This window comes from Oncorhynchus mykiss, chromosome 27, assembly GCF_057628025.1.
Source record: "Oncorhynchus mykiss isolate SJ-2025 chromosome 27, ASM5762802v1, whole genome shotgun sequence".
Classification (NCBI taxonomy): domain Eukaryota; kingdom Metazoa; phylum Chordata; class Actinopteri; order Salmoniformes; family Salmonidae; genus Oncorhynchus; species Oncorhynchus mykiss.
In genome coordinates this window covers 29024636-29043700 of record NC_143048.1, presented here as the reverse complement: position 1 = coordinate 29043700, position 19065 = coordinate 29024636, and the positions used below count along the sequence as shown (strand labels likewise).

At 45.9% G+C, this 19065-nt stretch overlaps 1 protein-coding gene across 1 annotated transcript; it reads right to left on the bottom strand.

The window, feature by feature from the left end:
* Positions 1–941: 941 nt before the first annotated feature.
* LOC110507899 (uncharacterized) lies at positions 942–18699 on the bottom strand. The gene is made up of 11 exons (XM_021588302.3): positions 18306–18699; positions 9254–10983; positions 7474–7595; positions 7217–7343; positions 6988–7115; positions 6605–6782; positions 6368–6518; positions 5996–6063; positions 5721–5794; positions 5555–5620; positions 942–5304 (listed from the first exon to the last, which is right to left on the bottom strand). The coding sequence occupies exons 2-11, from the start codon at positions 10956–10958 to the stop codon at positions 5242–5244; spliced, it is 2682 nt and encodes an 893-aa protein (XP_021443977.3). The 5' UTR covers positions 10959–10983; positions 18306–18699; the 3' UTR covers positions 942–5241.
* Positions 18700–19065: the final 366 nt, after the last annotated feature.

Below are 19065 nucleotides of genomic sequence, written 5' to 3'. Positions count from 1 at the left end.
TTAAGAGATGTACCATCAGCCTACATACAGGTGGTATTTGGACATATGATAATGTTTTTAAAAGATTTTCCAACATTTCTAAGATGGAGGTAAAACTATCCTGATGGACCTTATGGGTCCTTGAAGCAAATTTGTTTAGCATAAGGAAAGACGCCAACATACAGGTAAGTCTCTAGGTCAAACGGGGTGGCGGATATGAGGGTTTAAGTGTGACTGTTTATAATAGTGTTACTCATGTTACTCATGGCCTCTAGCATCGCTGTTAAACCCCTAAAAACAAAATGCATGAGCAAAAAGTCAACATATGAGTAAAATCAAGCTAGTATGAACTTTGTCCTGCAATAAGAGTATCATCCAATGTAACCTCCAAAAGGAATAAGAGCGTATTTGCAAACAGCAAAAAAATACAAAATGGTATTATAATTTGTCTACATATGTGAAATGGTGCATTTCTATGATCTGTGGTTAAAAAGATATGGTCATTAAAAAAAATGACTGACATCACAGGGTAGGATTAACTGATTTTCAAAACCTGCAACAGGTTTCTAGCCAGAGGGAGTGTATTTCTTGCTTCCCACAAATCTCATGGTGTTTGAAAAATCACTGTTTTAAATTTTGATATCGGTTAGAACTTCTGAACGTCATTTTTCTGAAAGTCACTATTTTCACATACCTAAACAATGGTATTGTGCTAGAGACAATGAAAATGAAGTTGAAAGGTGGTGTAGTTGCCCTTGAACGGTTTGCTATCAAATTGCAATAAAATGCATTTCATAAAGCCCTATTTATATCAGCAGTTGTCAAAGTGCTATATGCAATTCTGTGCATTCGAGAGTATTGAAGCAACACTACTTGGACATAATGATTAAAATGTACTGCTGATCTTCATCTCCACCTAGAGGGGGAAATGTAAAACAATCATACATTTCATAACAGAACAGTAGCATTTAATAACTTTATTTTATAGATCTGTACAACCAAGAATCAAACATTTGATGAGCCTTGCAAAAACTGACCTGTACATGTTAAATGCTTTGGGCAGGATTGCTTACACTCATTTAAATAATCAAATGATTAGTTATCTAGCTAAGCAACCACTTCAAACCAGCCTTACCGACAGAACAATGAGCGGTTTTGGAAGGGGTGAACCAAAAACACATGTTCCCTTTGTTTCCAGTGTTTTACAAAAGTTCAGTGAAATATTGTATTTACACAGACCTGCACAAGTCAAGAAATAATTCTGGTTTGATCAAGCAAGATAGGTGTTTGAGTGACATGGCAGATGGGTGTCATTTGGATCAATGGAGTAATTAATCTTCGATGATTGTGATATAACCAAGCTGGAATCAAGGAGGAGGACATTGGTTGAAAACAGCTCTTTTAAACATAAAGTTAAGGGACTGAAAAGTTCATACAATATGGCTCCTGCCCCTTGGACTATAACCTGATCTAGCCTTGAATTTGTAGTAAGTTAGTAGCTAGATGCCTTACTTGCTATGGTTCCACAAAACATGAACAGTTTTTAAGGTAGGGGAGATACAGTACTTACATTGGACTAACTAATAACTGACATTTAAACACCTTGGAAGTAAGTCTTTGTAATGTGGTTTACATGCCAATGCTGTCAGTTTTAATAGTAATGCAGGAAAACAGTCAAGCGAAACTGTTAGGTAAGATCCATACTCTATCCTGTTCTTAACGTCAACTCTGCCACAACAAGACCAAACAGAGGGACGGAAGCTGCCTTATTAGCAGAGCAATCAAATTCAAGTGTGTGGTATGATTAGCAGACGGGACACATTCAAAAGCAACGATTTGATTTTTTTTAAAAGCATTGTGAGGCAACGAGCCAGGACAGAGAGCTCCAAATCTAGAAGTACAGTAATCATGTCTCCTACACCTAAAAGCAGATAACCCAGATGGGGTAGAGCGGAAGCTGCAGCCTGGGCTGGCGGTGAGTCCTGCCTCTGTGCCTCAGTAGGGACGACAACACTGATCAGGAAACATGGATCAAAAATACATTCAAAAAATGTATTTGGTTCAATAAATGACAATGTAATTAATCCTATGGAAAACCCAACAAGACCAAAGCACAGCTACAGTATAAAGCTTTGAGAAAAGCTACAGTGCATTCAGAAAGTATTCAAACCCCTCGACTTTTTCCACATTTTGTAACAGGCTTATTCTAAAATGGATTGAATAGTTTTCCCCCCCTCTCAATCTACACACAATACCCCATAATGTCAAAGCAAAAACAAGTTTTAGACATTTTTAGCAAATGTATTTAAAAAAAATCAAAAACGTAAATATCTGCGTCGCTGCACATCTATTTTCAGGTCTCTCCAGAGATGTTTGAATGGGTTCAAGTCCGGGCTCTGGCTGGGCCACCCATGGACATTCAGAGACTTGTCCCGAAGCCACTCCTGTATTGTCTTGGCTGTGTGCTTAGGATTGTTGTCCTGTTAGAAGTTGAACCTTCACCCCAGTCTGAGCGCTCTGGAGCAGGTTTTCATCAAGGATCTCTGTACTTTGCTCCGTTCATCTTTCCCTTCGATCCTGACTAGTCTCCCAGTCTCTGAAAAACATCCCCACAGCATGATGCTGCCACCACCATGCTTCACCGTAGGGATGGTGCCAGGTTTCCTACAGACGTGACTCTTGGCTTTCAGGCCAGAGTTCAATCTTGGTTCCATCAGAACTGAGCATCTTGTTTCTCATGGTCAGAGTCCTTTAGGTGCCTTTTGACAAACTTCACATGGGCTGTCATGTGCTTTTTACTGAGGAGTGGCTTCTGTCGGGCCAGTCTACCGTAAAGGCCTGATTGGTGAAGTGCTGCAGAGATGGTTGTCCTTCTGGAAGGTTATCACATCTCCACAGCGGAACTCGAGCTCTGTCAGCGTGACCATTGGGTTCTTGGTCACCTCCTTGACCAAGGGGCCCTTCTCCGATTGCTCAGTTTGGCTAGACAGCCAGCTCTAGGAAGAGTCTTGGTGGTTCCAAACTTCTTCCATTTAAGAATGATGGAGGCCACTGGGTTCTTGGGGACCTTCAATGCTGCAGAAATGTTTTGGTACCCTTCTCCAGATCTGTGCTTCAACACAATCCTGTCTCGGAGCTCTACAGACAATTCCTTCAACCTCATAGCTTTGTTTTTGCTCTGACATGCACTGTCAACCTTATATAGACAGGTTTGTGCCTTTCCAAATCATGTCTAATCAATTGAATTTACCACAGGTGGACTCCAATCAAGTTCTAGAAACATCTCAAGGAAGATCAATGGAAACAGGATGCATCTGAGCTCAATTTCGAGTCATAGCAAAGAGTCTGAATACTTACTTAAAAAAAGTTTGTTTTACATTTTTAATACATTTGCAACAAAAAAAAAGTCATAATGGGTTATTGTGTGAAGATTGATGAGGGAAAAAAATCTATGTAATACATTTTAGAACAGGGCTGTAACGTAAAAAAATGTGGAAAATTCAAGGGGTCTGAATACTTCCCAAATACACTGTATCTATTACAATAATATCTGCAGTGTGGGAGACTGATTCTCATGGCTCACTTTCTCTGTACTTTCATACACTGCTGAGTGAAGAGGACTGGTACCTTCAAGGACCTCATTTCTCACCGTGCAAAGGGGCTAAAAACCCATTCCAGCCCACTGGGTTGGATCCATTTAACTACTTTTAAGTATGGAAACTGCAACACAAATGTAAATGTGTAATAATGTTTTGGGGTCAGTATGTAGGAAAAACACAGTGAAGACCATTAGAGGGACGTAGACCTAGGTAGGTTAACATGCATATTAGAAGACAGACAGATTTTTTATATGAGCACTGGGCCTATCCCGACTGAGCAGGGCTAAATTACTCCAACTCAAAGCCGTTCTGTAAGAGTTCCAGGTCAGGTATCACAGGCCTGTCTGTGGTCGTAGTGTTTCCACACACACCAATAATACCACACGGTGGTGTCCACTCTCTTGAAGTCCGTAGACAGCTGCACCAAGAGTTACGCCAGGCCCCTGGAGTCAGTCGAGGGAAAAAGAGTGGAGCTGGTGCACCCCTACCCTTCCACTCAGCCCCCTGTCATGTCCCAGACTCAACAGCTCCAGATAACAGTAGTGGATCTGAAATGTAGTGGTGGGGGTGCCAGCTGTGATGCCAGTCAGGATGATGGAAAAACGCTGAAGGCAACCTGCGATTGCATGGTGACACCCCGGGCCACATAGATGGAGAGAAAGGAGGGGTCAGCTTGGTCTGCATGCAGGTCAGTTGGAGATCCCAGAAAAGGAAGCGCGTTTTGTTTCTCCATAAGGCCACAGTGTTGTACAGACTGGAGAGGCCAGGGCAGATGAGCAGGCCTTCACACGACTCCCGAGACCCCGGTTCTGCACCTTCTCCCTGTCAGTCACCCAGGTCAGCGACAGGACTCACCCCCACCCCGTCTGGTTCCTTGACTGTGGCGAGCACCAACAAAGCTGAGATCTACATTTTTTTTTGGTCTCCACAGACAGTCTTAGTCACAACCGTGAATTCAGACACCATTCTTACCCCCCAGGCCTCTATGTCCACAGCTGTCATGATGGGACCGAACGACAAGACACAGCCACCCAGCACATGAAATGGAGACCGTGGCTACTGCACTACATACAATAATCTAGAAACCTCACATTTAGCCCAATCTTCACAGCCCAATTCCTTCGATGTCACAATATAATTGTAAATATGTAGTTACAGCTGACAGTGAGGTTAGTTCTCCATTGACAGAGTGTTTTCTATTGAGTTTTTACATCCACAGCATGAGAATCCACAGGCAAAGTTGGAGTGAAAAGTCAGATAGGAACAAAAAAAATCAGATCGACCTTTATTTAGTTACAATATAGATTTCTTTTTAAAATGTACAAGTACTTTATTTTCCTTCTTCAAGTTCTTTTGGTGTGTCGGGGAGGAGAGGAGTTGGCTTATTCTAACGAAATACTTCGTTGTCTTTTCTGCATTCAACCATTTTGAATTTATTTTTGAAACGTGGTGTAAAAACCCAACAACAAAAACAAAACAAACAAAAAGTATTCCCAAATCCAGTGGTTGTGTTCCTCCATCGAAGTGTAATGGGGTGTATCTGGAGGGCTGGTAGGGCCAGACTCCAGAGATTAGATGAGAAGAAGGGGTCTAGGAGGGGTGTGGTGGAGCTGAGAAGGGGTTGAGGGGTGGTGGGCGGGGGGGGGGGGTCAGGCAGCAAGGTTCAAAAGCTGTCAACCCAGGTACCCAATGCTCGCTCTGCCAGTGTGCGGTTCACTGATAGCAGCTGGAGGGAAGCGGAGAGCAAGATGGAGAAAGGTAGATTCATCAGATTAGTGTCAAATGTCATCATTGATACCGACAGTGTCGTTAGCCAGCCATTGGAATGTTTCTCTGAAATGTCTAGGTTTGTTAAATACAGAAGTATATGAACCATACACCAAAGACTACTCACGTCACCAAATGTACATTTACACAATTCTATTGTAGCATCTCAAACATGTCCATGACAAATCCCATGATCAATGTGAACATACCTCTTCTCCAACCATATTCCACATCTGGACCAATGGGAGACCAGTGTTGTTGTCGTAGTTTGTGACCTGGAAGACAGGAAACAGCCGGGTTAGCAACAAATGACCTTCTGTGGAGCGTGCAGTGCCTTCGTTAGTCTCACGGTGCTGGAGGCTGTATTTTTGGTACCTGTGCAAGCAGTGCTACCCCTCTCGTCATCTCCTCCAGTGCAGAGGTGGCCTCTGTTGAAAAGCTCTTCTCTCCTGTGGATGGATGCATATATAGATGTGTTAACGCAATTGACAACAGTAGATTTGACGACTTCCCACAGACAGGATGACTTTGGAACAGTTTGACATTCAATTGGATTTGTTTCTTGATTTTGGAAATCGTCCTTGAGAATAAGACATCTATCGCAATTGTAAAGTGATACCATGTCAAACAGCTAAATAAAATGACATTACCTAGAAGGGGGGCAATGTTGTCCAGTAATACTTCTGCACCTTGGAACGGTAATGTTACGAAGTCCGACCTGAACATAAGGATTTCACATTAGAGCAGTCAGTGTGCAGAATGGTCCGCCATCTCTGCTTCCATAACATTCTGTTCCCTATAATGATACACAACTCTTCTTTTTGACCAGAGGGGGACACAAATACCTAGCAGGACTGTGGTCTATTTTATGTATATGTTTATGTCTATTTAGGAAAGAAATGAAGGAACATTTTATTTAAAACAGCTTTGAAAGTATGGAAAGATGCCATTTCTTCTGAATTTCAGTTCTGAAAACTTTCTCTGAATAGACTTAAATAAAACTGCATCTGAGGGGGGCCCACCTTATTTGTCGTAGTGTGTCAATCTTCACTCTGTCATAGCCGCCATAGTCCACATATCGGATCTCAACCTCGTTGGTGTCTTTGTAGAAGGAGATGACCTGGGCTCTCCACCAGGCTCCCTCTACCGCTGGCGCCGCACAGATCACCCCCACTGAGACAGAGGGAGAGCATCGAGTCTGGATCACACATCTGGTTCAAAAACATAGTCACACACGTCTCTCCTTGGGGGTCTCTTACCCTCAGCAGGCGAGGGCAGGGTGGGTGTCTCTGGCTGGGAGTAACACAGGAACATCTGCTGGTCCAGGCTGCGCAGGGCGTGGTACGTAGGGTGTGTGTGCTGCTGGACGAAGAGGTGACCCGCCGATACAATGTTCACTACGATCACCTCTACGGTCACACCGCTGGGGAGAAGAAGCTGGGAGAGGAAACAGAGAAGTTAACAACTTTCAAAGGGGAAGCCATTAGGTTAGACATCTCATTATTTTAGTTAAACCACTTTCTTTGACAAGTCTTGATATCAATTTGGGGAACCTTAACTGTCGTGCAAATAAAGCATGTTTGAACAGATTTGAGAGACAGGAAGAGAGACACCATCCAGGCTCTCTAGGTACCATCCTTACCCAGGTGGTCATGGGCAGTGAGGGCAGCGTGAGCGGCAGAGGTGGGGGGGCATAGAGGTTGGTCAGGTCCAAATCCTTAAACTTCTTCCCGATCAGGGACAAGGCTTTGTCCACCTGCTGCTGGGAACCTAGAAGGGACACACATTTAAACAAACAGAATTCTACCACCAGTTCACTAGCCGAGTCACTCCTGCTCCTTCTGACAGTACAGCATTATACTAAACCTCACCCTCTATGTGGCAGATCTGGAACTCTTGAGTGTAAGGGAGGGTGGAGATGTAGATCTTCGCACCAGAGCTTTGCTTCAGGAAGCTCACGTATCGCCCCTGTTTCCCAATTAACCGACCCACCAGATGCTGAGAGAGAGAGAGAACAGAGACAGTAGAACACATTACAAGGAGATATTGGGTTAGAATTTATGTGATTTCCTATGAAAACTAGTCAATAAATCAAGTCTCGGTGGTGTGTGGGATGGAGCAGGCTCACCTTTGGCACCTCAATCTCCCAAATGATGAGTTCAGAGCCCAGAGCCATGGCAGGGCTGCCACTGTCCCTAGCTCCCATGGTGCAGCCGCTGTCGACCGAGTCCATGCTGTTCACATCCGAGCCTGGACACACACACACACAGTTGAGTCAGACAGGTATTTTATTCGCCTCACAATTGCACACCCAGACAAGACAGGTGTCTCTCACAAACATGTACCATACAAACACACGACTCGCCTGGATAACCTGAAGGTTCAGAGGATCCTCATAAAATACCAAAAACACTAAATAAAGTAAACTCGTGCATATGTTTAAGACATTCACCAGATCACCCATACGCCATTGAGCTGCTACTCAAACTAATCACAAACAGTGAATAAGACCACTAACATTCATCTAGTCCATACGTGCACACACCACCATGGCATGTCTGATCACTGCTGCTCTGACAAACCAAAAACACAATGACACTCGAGTTCACCTTCTGTGTGACTGTGACCTCTAATCTTTTCAAGAACACCCAGCTTTAGGTGTGACTCATGTTTGTGACACAGCCACAATCCCTATAGCCCCAGGGTGGTATCTAGTAAAAACACAGCCACAGTCCCTATAGCCCCAGGGCGGTATCTAGTAGAAACACAGCCACAGTCCCTATAGCCCCAGGGCGGTATCTAGTAAAAACACAGCCACAGTCCCTATAGCCCCAGGGTGGTATCTAGTAAAAACACAGCCACAGTCCCTATAGCCCCAGGGCGGTATCTAGTAGAAACACAGCCACATTCCTTATAGCCCCAGGGCGGTATCTAGTAGAAACACAGCCACAGTCCCTATAGCCCCAGGGCGGTATCTAGTAGAAACACAGCCACAGTCCCTATAGCCCCAGGGCGGTATCTAGTAGAAACACAGCCACAGTCCCTATAGCCCCAGGGTGGTATCTAGTAGAAACACAGCCACAGTCCCTATAGCCCCAGGGCGGTATCTAGTAAAAACACAGCCACAGTCCCTATAGCCCCAGGGCGGTATCTAGTAGAAACACAGCCACAGTCCCTATAGCCCCAGGGCAGTATCTAGTAGAACAGTATCCAAGGACTAACTTCATCCAAAACTATAAGTGGTAACTAGCCAGCATAGTGTTTTGTATTAGCCACCATCACCAGCAAAGAAGATTAAGTTGATAATATTATCCCCGCAATTATAATTATTTTTTAAAGCATTTCATAGATTTTCAAAATAGGAGATATGCTGAACTGTGCTTTTCATTGCTGGTGGCAGACTAGCTTGTTTGACCCACACCGGTCATGTACTCCTCCAGCTACTTTTTGGAGATGACATTAGTTGGAATTGGAAAGCTGCATCACAGAAGAAGAGAGTTAACCCTCCCCTTCACACACTCTTGCCAACTTCTGAATAGAATCATTTTACCAGATCTAAGACCAAAGCCGGTGACATTCCAAATGATTAACACTTAGTTTGTGCTACATTTCTCTAAGCTTTTTAATGTTGGTAGATGTATTCTAATGTTGAACAAAGGACTCTGTGCTGACACAGAAGGCTTCCTCCTTCTTCCCACAGCTTGCCCCTCTGTCTGGAGAAACTGTAAATAATGATGGAAATCAAAAGGCCTCATTACCACGTAGGGGAGACTACGACAGACAAGTGTCCATGAGCCTCAATCATGCTCTGTCTGGGTATTTGAGCAGCTAAGGGGAGCCATGTGTACATCAGTGCTGGGGTGTGCCATGAGCCTGACCTCACTACAGGGTGTGGTGTGTGCTCCTACCTCCAGACTGATCGGTCTCAGTCTCACTCGTCCCATGAGAACCGTTCCTCAGGCCCATGCCGTTGAACCTCTTCACTTGGCCAACAGCACCCAGCACATGGCCTGGTAGGGCTGCCATGACCTCTGCCTCGGTCACTACCTCTTCTGGGGCTTGGGGCAGACTACCCTCCACCTCAGACATCCCTGACACCTGGATCAGATCCTCCTGGTTCTCCCTGCTCTGCTGGTCCTCACTGCTGACCCCATCCTCAGAGTGGCACGTACTACAGGCTGAGTCCTCTGCCACCATCACCCCCCCATCTCCCTTCAGTTTGTCCAGGTTGCTAGGCACGCCCCTCACTTCTTGCCTCCCCTCCTGCGGGGATGCTGTTGCCCAGGAGTTACTCAGTGCGTTCGCTGTCCCCATGTGCTCCCATGCCGGGGTAGGCGGGCAACCATTGGGGATCCCTTCTTTCTGCTGCTCTCTCCACTCTGTCTCAGAGTGGCTTATTGGGGAGGGCCCTTCCTCCATGTTCCTTGTGAGTGGCTCTTGCTCAGAGCATGGCCTCCCATTGGCCAGTGGGGTGCTTCTGAAGCTGTGCTCGGTGGCGGATTGGCCGAGCCAGGTCTCTGGACAGGAGGTAACACTGAGGACCTCCTGGGTGGCTGCAGAGATGACCTCAGTGATCAGACCTGCTGCCAGGTACTCCAGCTCCTCAGTGCTGCCAGGTGCCCCGTTCTCTTGCTGGGGGCCTTGGGCTGGGGAGGCCAGAGTACTGGTGATGATGGCATGGTAGGAGCCCTGCGATGATATGGGGGTCTCTGGGAAGAGGGGTTCATGTATGACTACTTTCAGGGCCCGGGCCGGCATCTCAGCTGAGATGACAGGCGAGGAGGGCAGCTCATCTTTGGTACTGCTGGAGGAGACCGGGAGCGAATCTTTAGCCACTAGCTCCACCAGCAGGTTCTGTGTGAAGGCCACTGCTGCCTCATGGGCTGCTGCCACCTCTCCCTCTGGATCGGGCCTCTCTGCATTCGTCAGGTCTGCTGTTATGGAGGAACTAGTCGTGGCGTGGGCCGTCTGGGAGAGTACAAGTGCTTCTGATGCTGTGGAGATGGCCTCCTTCACTGGAGCAGGGACCTGCTCGGTAACCGTTGATTTCACCGGCACTGTAACCAAGGCAATGGTGGCTGGCGGGCTCTGCACAGTGGCCCAGTGTTCTCCCGGGGGGCCCGAGCTCCCCTCCCCTGTCTGTGTTGGTAAAGGCGAGGCTGCGGGAGAACTGCTCCTGGGTGTCTGTCGGCAGCTATCTACACCAGGGTCTGTGACTGCGCTGGCTCTGTCTGGGTGGTGGGAGGCCCTCTCTGTAGGTGAACAGGAGGTACTCTGTACCTCTACTGCCTCGGCCTTAATGGCCGGGATGTGAATCTGTGCTACGACGTCCTGTTCTGTTGACTGTTGCTCGTTGGCCTTGGATGGTCTCACTCTGCTGCTGGTTGTTGGGGTAATGGCTGTCCTGCAGGGGGACACTGTCCCTTTCTCTACCAGGCCGTTGCTGCCCTCACTGAGAGCCGGGGACATCAGCAGGCCCATGGCCGCTGCCCCCTCTTCGCTGTCGCGGTTGGTGATTTGCTCTTTCTTGCGTGAGATGTACCACCACCAGCCTATAAGCGCCAGCACTCCAGGCAGCGTGTACGGGACAATAGACCGGAACCTCAGTGGCATCTCCTCAGGACCCTAGCAACTACACCTGTATGTGGAGGGAGGGATGGAGGGAGGGAGAGAGAAAGGCAGAGGTTAGCTTATTGGGGGGAGATATGTGCATCTTTCAGTTTCACTCATTTTGAGATTGGGACTATAATGTCAAATAGGATATTAAGTTAAGACAAACTGGCTAACATTTTTAATAGCCTAAGGATCTTGTTTGACACTTAGCCCCCCAAAAATAGGCCCTGCGAGTTGCATATCTCTGGGTATTATGATAGTGTAAAGACTATAGCAGGTACACTATAGCAGTGTAGTGTGTCCATGTGTAATCACACCTACAGCAACTAGAAGGGTGTGCGAGTGGCAAATCGATTCAAAATGGATCAGCCCTGTTCACACAGCTCTGACAATAAGTACGGCACTGGGAGAACATGTGACGATCATAAGGAAACGGTCCTATGATGGACAAAAAGGCTAAGGAAGTAATACTTTAGAAACTATCATGGTTGTTAACAGGTGCGCGCAGAGCTGGAAAGAAACGACAGTAATGAAACCTGGTGAGGCGTTACTCCTGAGAATAGGCATAGACTAAACAAATGACTTACAGTGAAGTAGTGAAGTCATTCATGCAAATATCTCACACACACACCACACCCACTTGATGAGCTGCACAACGCTTTCAGATACACTGACACAGATCTTTTGTCAACAGCTCCTGGTGAACAAAGTCGCAGCGGCCTGAACATAATAGACTCCTTTTGACTGTTGACATGAATGAACATGCCTGTAAAAGCCCCATACCGGACATTGGTCACGCCACGGTTTTCTACTGCCTCATTGAGAAACGTTCAAACAGAGACATTCCCATTCCTGTGGCTTGAAGTAATATTTGTTTCTACTTCTGAACTAAACCAAGCTGCAACGAAAATACCTAGTTCCTAGCAGGAGAAGCAGCTGTGCCACCATCAGGGCTAATGTTTAACCTCCCTGTACCTACTGGGCATGCCCAGATGCTCCACTGCTGATAGGTCGAAGCACTCAATGTTAAAAAAGGAAGTCCGTGCATGCCTTTCCTTAACAGACCCAGACTGGAGAAGGAATGCATCACAGGGGTGACTCCCTTGGCTGCCCCCCCCCCCCCCCCCCCTCTTCTTCCTTCTCCCAGCCTACTAGGGTGTGTGACGGCTGGGCTTCCACTGCCCCTTAGCAAGCACCAACACACACAGCAGGCACATACACAGGAGCCAGGTCAACATGAACCTGGACTTTAAACTCTATGGCCCAGAAGGTGCAGAACACACTGTGAACCTGGAACTGACAGAACCAGTGTCAGTCTGACCTTTCATGTACCCTGTACAGGTAGGGTATATGAAAGGTCATATTCACAGAGCGGCTGTATGCGAGGAGAAGCTATTCACTGCAGTTAACCATAGTTCAGTTCCTTCATACCCCACAACTGAGGAGGACTTTACTTTCCAATGAGCAGAAACTTGTCCCATTGATATTAGCCATTTGCTTAGACAATGGCTTGAAAATGAGGACCTTCCAGGCCCATTTGTATGAGTCCATTACATATTTAACCTGTTCAAGGGACAACAGCATACAGCAGAGGGCAGCAGAAGCAACACACTAATGACTTCCTAGAAACCTCCACACCTGACAATACGTGAGAACCTCAACAAGCCTCTTGTTTTACAGAGCTTATGCACCTATAAGAGGCTCTGAGATGAATGACATGGGATTAGGAGAGGTGAATTGTGGGCTGCCCTAACACTGACCCAAGTAAAGGTATTGATGTGCAGGGGAAAAACAGGTAGGCTTCAAATGCCTCCAGATAAACCAAGACTGGGTCATTTTCAGTAGGGTAGAGTTCAAAAACATGGGTTTCTTATTCGACAAGTTCACCAATGAAGCGTTTACACAGGCAGTTCATTTCTGATCATTTCCCCACTAATAGGTCTTTTGACCAATCTCACAGGATATTTTTCAGATCTGATCAGTCAAAAGACCAATTAGTGGGACAATTTTTTGGGGCTGCCTGTGTCAATGCAGCCTTAGCACCTTCACATTTCAAAACCTGTTCTCCCTATTCGCTATGAGCCAGTAGTTTATCAAAACATAGCATCAGTGGCATGTTCCGCAGTGAATGGCAAGGTGCATGGACCTGGTTAGTAAATTATACATCACTTGCTGTCCATCTCAAGTGTCCATATGCAAATGACATTATGTAGCCTTATCTTATATCATTAGCATATATCCAAACTATTGTAGTATGCTCCTTTGGCTAACTAAAAACCTTGTGTAGGCTGAAAAACACAGTGCCATCATCAGTCCTCTTTCACCTTTGTAACAAATGTATGCATTCTAAAAACCTTATACAACATCTAAACCAGCAGACTGGAGAAGGGATATAGTAGGGATATGTGCAGTGATGTGCAGTAGCAGACTGGAGAAGGGATATAGTAGGGCAGTGATGTGCAGTAGCAGACTAGAGACGGGATATAGTAGGGCAGTGATGTGCAGTAGCAGACTGGAGAAGGGATATAGTAGGGCAGTGATGTGCAGTAACAGACTGGAGAAGGGATATAGTAGGGCAGTAGCAGACTGGAGACGGGATATAGTAGGGCAGTGATGTGCAGTAGCAGACTGGATATAGTAGGGCAGTGATGTGCAGTAGCAGACTGGATATAGTAGGGCAGTGATGTGCAGTAGCAGACTGGAGACGGGATATAGTAGGGCAGTGATGTGCAGTAGCAGACTGGAGAAGGGATATAGTAGGGCAGTGATGTGCAGTAGCAGACTGGAGAAGGGATATAGTAGGGCAGTGATGTGCAGTAGCAGACTGGAGAAGGGATATAGTAGGGCAGTGATGTGCAGTAGCAGACTGGAGAAGGGATTTAGTAGGGCAGTGATGTGCAGTAGCAGACTGGAGACGGGATATAGTAGGGCAGTGATGTGCAGTAGCAGACTGGAGACGGGATATAGTAGGGCAGTGATGTGCAGTAGCAGACTGGATATAGTAGGGCAGTGATGTGCAGTAGCAGACTGGAGACGGGATATAGTAGGGCAGTGATGTGCAGTAGCAGACTGGAGAAGGGATATAGTAGGGCAGTGATGTGCAGTAGCAGACTGGAGAAGGGATATAGTAGGGCAGTGATGTGCAGTAGCAGACTGGAGAAGGGATATAGTAGGGCAGTGATGTGCAGTAGCAGACTGGAGAAGGGATATAGTAGGGCAGTGATGTGCAGTAGCAGACTGGAGACGGGATATAGTAGGGCAGTGATGTGCAGTAGCAGACTGGAGACGGGATATAGTAGGGCAGTGATGTGCAGTAGCAGACTGGATATAGTAGGGCAGTGATGTGCAGTAGCAGACTGGAGACTGGATATAGTAGGGCAGTGATGTGCAGTAGCAGACTGGAGACGGGATATAGTAGGGCAGTGATGTGCAGTAGCAGACTGGATATAGTAGGGCAGTGATGTGCAGTAGCAGACGGGATATAGTAGGGCAGTGATGTGCAGTAGCAGACTGGAGACGGGATATAGTAGGGCAGTGATGTGCAGTAACAGACTGGAGAAGGGATATAGTAGGGCAGTGATGTGCAGTAACAGACTGGAGACTGGATATAGTAGGGCAGTGATGTGCAGTAGCAGACTGGAGACTGGATATAGTAGGGCAGTGATGTGCAGTAGCAGACTGGATATAGTAGGGCAGTGATGTGCAGTAGCAGACTGGAGACGGGATATAGTAGGGCAGTGATGTGCAGTAACAGACTGGAGAAGGGATATAGTAGGGCAGTGATGTGCAGTAGCAGACTGGAGAACGGGATATAGTAGGGTAGTGATGTGCAGTAGCAGACTGGAGACGGGATATAGTAGGGCAGTGATGTGCAGTAGCAGACTGGAGACGGGATATAGTAGGGCAGTGATGTGCAGTAGCAGACTGGAGACGGGATATAGTAGGGCAGTGATGTGCAGTAGCAGACTGGAGAAGGGATATAGTAGGGCAGTGATGTGCAGTAGCAGACTGGAGACGCGATATAGTAGGGCAGTGATGTGCAGTAGCAGACTGGAGACGGGATATAGTAGGGCAGTGATACGCAGTAGCAGACTGGAGACGGGATATAGTAGGGCAGTGATGTGCAGTAGCAGACTGAGACGGGATATAGTAGGGCAGTGATGTGCAGTAGCAGACTGGAGAAGGGATATAGTAGGGCAGTGATGTGCAGTAGCAGACTGGAGAAGGGATATAGTAGGGATATGTGCAGTGATGTGGGGGGAAGGAGTCACTGGGACTTCATGAAGGACAGGGATTAGAACGGGGTCAATCAGATACCATTAGTCACACAGGGTAAGACTGGCAGGACCACCCCCTCCCCCTCCCAGAGCAGCCCCCACCACCACTATGACACCACCTGGCCCAGTTGTGGCTTCTTAAGCATCCCTATATAACAAGCTAACCATAACATCTGCCCCCAGGGTAGACAAAAACAAACATGCCCCCGTCATATATCCAGGCTGTAACACAATCGGCTGTGATTGGGAGTCCCATAGGGCCAAGCACAATTGGCCCAGCATAGTCCGGGTTTGGCCGGTGAAGGCAGTCATAGTCAATAAGAATTAGTTCTTAATTGACTTGCCTAGTTAAATAAAAGGTTACATTTAAAAATGTAAAAACTATGTGGCCTGCAGAGCACAACAGTTCTCTCAATAAAACTGGGTAGAAAAGCAGAAGAGTAAAAGCTTTAGGAGTTTCACATTGATATGTACAGGATTTTCTGATCAAATGTTGGATGGAAGACATTGGATGGAAGGTCTAATATCATAGAAATTAATGAACAGTGGCATTATATAATATTAAGATGCATTTTAATAATATTGTGCTGGAAAATGTTATTTAACTGAATAGATTGCAAGTTGCAAGACTCTTCATCACAACACCAACAGAGTTTATAACTTGAGCAACCATCAGATTGATAATGCAGAGCAGAGGAGCCCTATCCCTGGCAGTTGTGCATTTGAGGCTAGCCCCACACCAGGTTCCCTGTTCCTGCCTTGTCAAAACAATGTCTGGATGTATAATGACATTCAATGATTGCCCTCATCCTGAATAGCCAATTTAGTCAGCACCACTTAACTTAAAATGTACTGATTAATAACCATGACAACATTCTTCGTCTAATACTAACCAGCAACATGGTGGAAGATATCCAATGTGAATGAAACAGTAAACAAGGCTACGTCAGTTTTGCACAAGGCCAAATAGGGGCATCTTGCAGAGTAAAGCTTTAGTAGAATACACACACCACACTATAACATCCTACAGTGTTGGATTAGGCAACGTGCTGGAACTAGTATCACGTTATATGCTGGACCTCAAGGCTGGTTCATTATAGATTCCTCTAATTCTGCAGACTAGTTTAACAAGCGAGACCCTACGTGAAGGTCCATGACACCTTGCTAGCTAAAGACGTGCCTCAGACTAACTCATTTATCACCTGATTTACTTAACCAAAAGCACATCTCAACAGGTAGTACAGGTATCCTCATGACATGGGACTAGACGGTGGGTCTTTCCTCTATAGTTCGTACAAGCAAGCTGGATGCTGATGACAGAGTGCACCCATCAGAGCAACTCCTTCAAGTTTGCAGTGTATCTAAAAAAATACATATACTATTTTGCTCAAAACATATTTTGGGGTACCATTATGCGTGTACATTACTGTATCTATACTGGATATTGTTTTTCAAAAGGCAAAGTTCAAAAGTCGCTAGTGTGCGTTACAAAAATCCCGTGTGTCATGAGTTGTTCTGACATTCACCTTCGACAAGGTTAGAATAAACAACGCCCACTACACAAAGTTAGTCCAGTCGCATAACAAAAGGATGTGGTTACTATCTTTCTCTGCGCACACTCGCCATGTGTGCGTGTTTCACTCCACCGCCTGCCTAGGCATGCCTACTTACTGGAGACTCGAAAAAAATCAAGCTGCGCTGCTGTACGACCTTGGAGGTAGATAAGGGAAGGGTCACTCGGTATTTGCTTTACATGTTACAAACCATACAATGCGCTGAGCACGAGCAGTTTATTACACAGCGATGCTGCATTGGGAATACGAGGCAACCTTGTAAAAGACCTACGATTATAATGCTTCTCCCCCCAGTCGAGAGCTTTCTAGTCCTCAACTGTAAGCAATCCTACGAGGAGAATTAATCCCATAGCAGTGTACATAAAATGTGATGGCGAATATTTACATTAGTTTCATTGTACACCATGACTGCGTCCTATAAAACAGGGCCTCAATTAACGTTTCAGGGAATATTTGATGGTTGATTGAGCAGGCAATATTTGGGTCGACGTTAATGGGGCTTCAGAAATAGCCTATGCACCGCTACTTGACAACCTATAGCAAACACTTGTCATTCCAGAGCAGAGACTGGAAAAGTTGAGGCTCCCAGTGCTTGTGCAATAGCTGCATAAGGGCAGAGTGTTTGGGCTAGGTAATTTGCTAGCTATGACCTACACTGAGTGTAATAAAAGCATGGTAGGCCGCAACGCATGACGATTTGCAATGTATGAAGTTTACCGGGTTGCCCAACACTATTGTAATAAACACCAATTAAAACGAGTTAAATCACAATGACTTTAAATGATTTAACCAAACACGATATATTCAAGATCTTGGCGAAACCGTGCATTTATGTGCCTAATTAATTGAAGCATTAGGCTACGGTTAGCCATTTTCGTTGAGTCTGAACTCTTTGACACTTCTATCACAATGTTACTGCGAGGCACGCGGCAAACTGTTCCGCTACAGTAACATTTAAATTGTGTCCTGGCAGTCGAGAGAGTAGATCGTGACCAAACGTCGCATATATTGTGCATTATGATAGTGGTAGTCATGAAGGCTAGCCTGGCAATGCTAGGCTAACTCTGCAGCGTGGGCCTCGAAACCTTCACGTTAGCTTGCTAGCTGGACATCGTGGATAACCACCTTGATTGCTAGCAATTAACATGATCCGTCCAAGCAAACTCATGGACATAAAATTGTGATTTATATGTTGAGTCCATTGTCATTTTAGGACGCCGAGTAAACTACATAGTTAGATGTCTACGTGAAACATGTATTCAATGACAAGGGCTTCAGCCGCTGCACATTTCTAGAATGACGATACATTTGTAACCAATTTAACGAAACGACTGTTCCATTTATTTGAATGAACTTTGTAGTGCAAAATTGTAGCCAACTGGCGAAACAACTCGAGATTGTTACATTGATGCAACTAGCCAAGCTACATATCAAACTGACATTTCTGTGGGTCTCTGGCTGTCAATTTTACATTAGCAGCCCTGGACAATACTTACAGTATACAAGCGTCCTCCGCGCCGCCACGGTGAATTAAAGTAGTGATATAAAACGTACGTATTCCGGGCCCGACTAAATCCCAACGTGTGCCCCCCCTACACTGTCTCTTTCTCTATCCTCCCCACGTGTTGACCATCCAAGCACTAAACTCTAAAAACAGACCTAACAGCTGATCAAACCTCGCGATAATGATGCAGAAGGGCGATGACAATAGAGACGGTAGTCTCGCGGGGTCATGCAGATGAAGTGAAGTTTTATTGTGACTAAGGACACAATTATCTCTGAGTAGTTCTTTAACTAAATATCCTTTCACATGAAACTGACTTCCTCGCTATACATGGTCTCTGTCTCATTGGACATGGGGAGAAGTCCAGAGAACGCTGAGGGGTGAACGGCTCATAAATGTCTGGAACGGAGTAAATGGAATGGAATCAAACACATGGAAACCATGTAGTTGATACCATTCCACCGATTCTGCTACAGCCATTAGCAAGAGCCCGTCCTCCCCAATCAAGGAACCACCAACCTCTGGGAAAATCTCAATGACACCCTCCTTGCGTCCTCTCCTCAAAAACCATTGGATGAGAAAGCTAGAAGTCCCTCCCCTCTGACCTTTTACGCCAATGAGGAGGAGAGGGGGCGAGAGGAGTACGCAATTGTGATTGTCCCATAGGCAGTCCTCGGCATTGTAGATTTAGTTCATGAGCACTTCTAATACCCAGAACTTCAGATTGTGTAAAAAAAATAAAAAAGGCTTTT

Coding starts and splice junctions, on each gene's coding strand:
- LOC110507899 (XM_021588302.3), bottom strand. CDS start 10,958: ATGCCACTGAGGTTCCGGTCTATTGTCCCGTACACGCTGCCTGGAGTG. Junction 7,116..7,216: donor CCAGATCTGCCACATAGAGG/GTGAGGTTTAGT, acceptor TGTCCCTTCTAG/GTTCCCAGCAGCAGGTGGAC. Junction 5,305..5,554: donor GGAATATGGTTGGAGAAGAG/GTATGTTCACAT, acceptor GCTTCCCTCCAG/CTGCTATCAGTGAACCGCAC.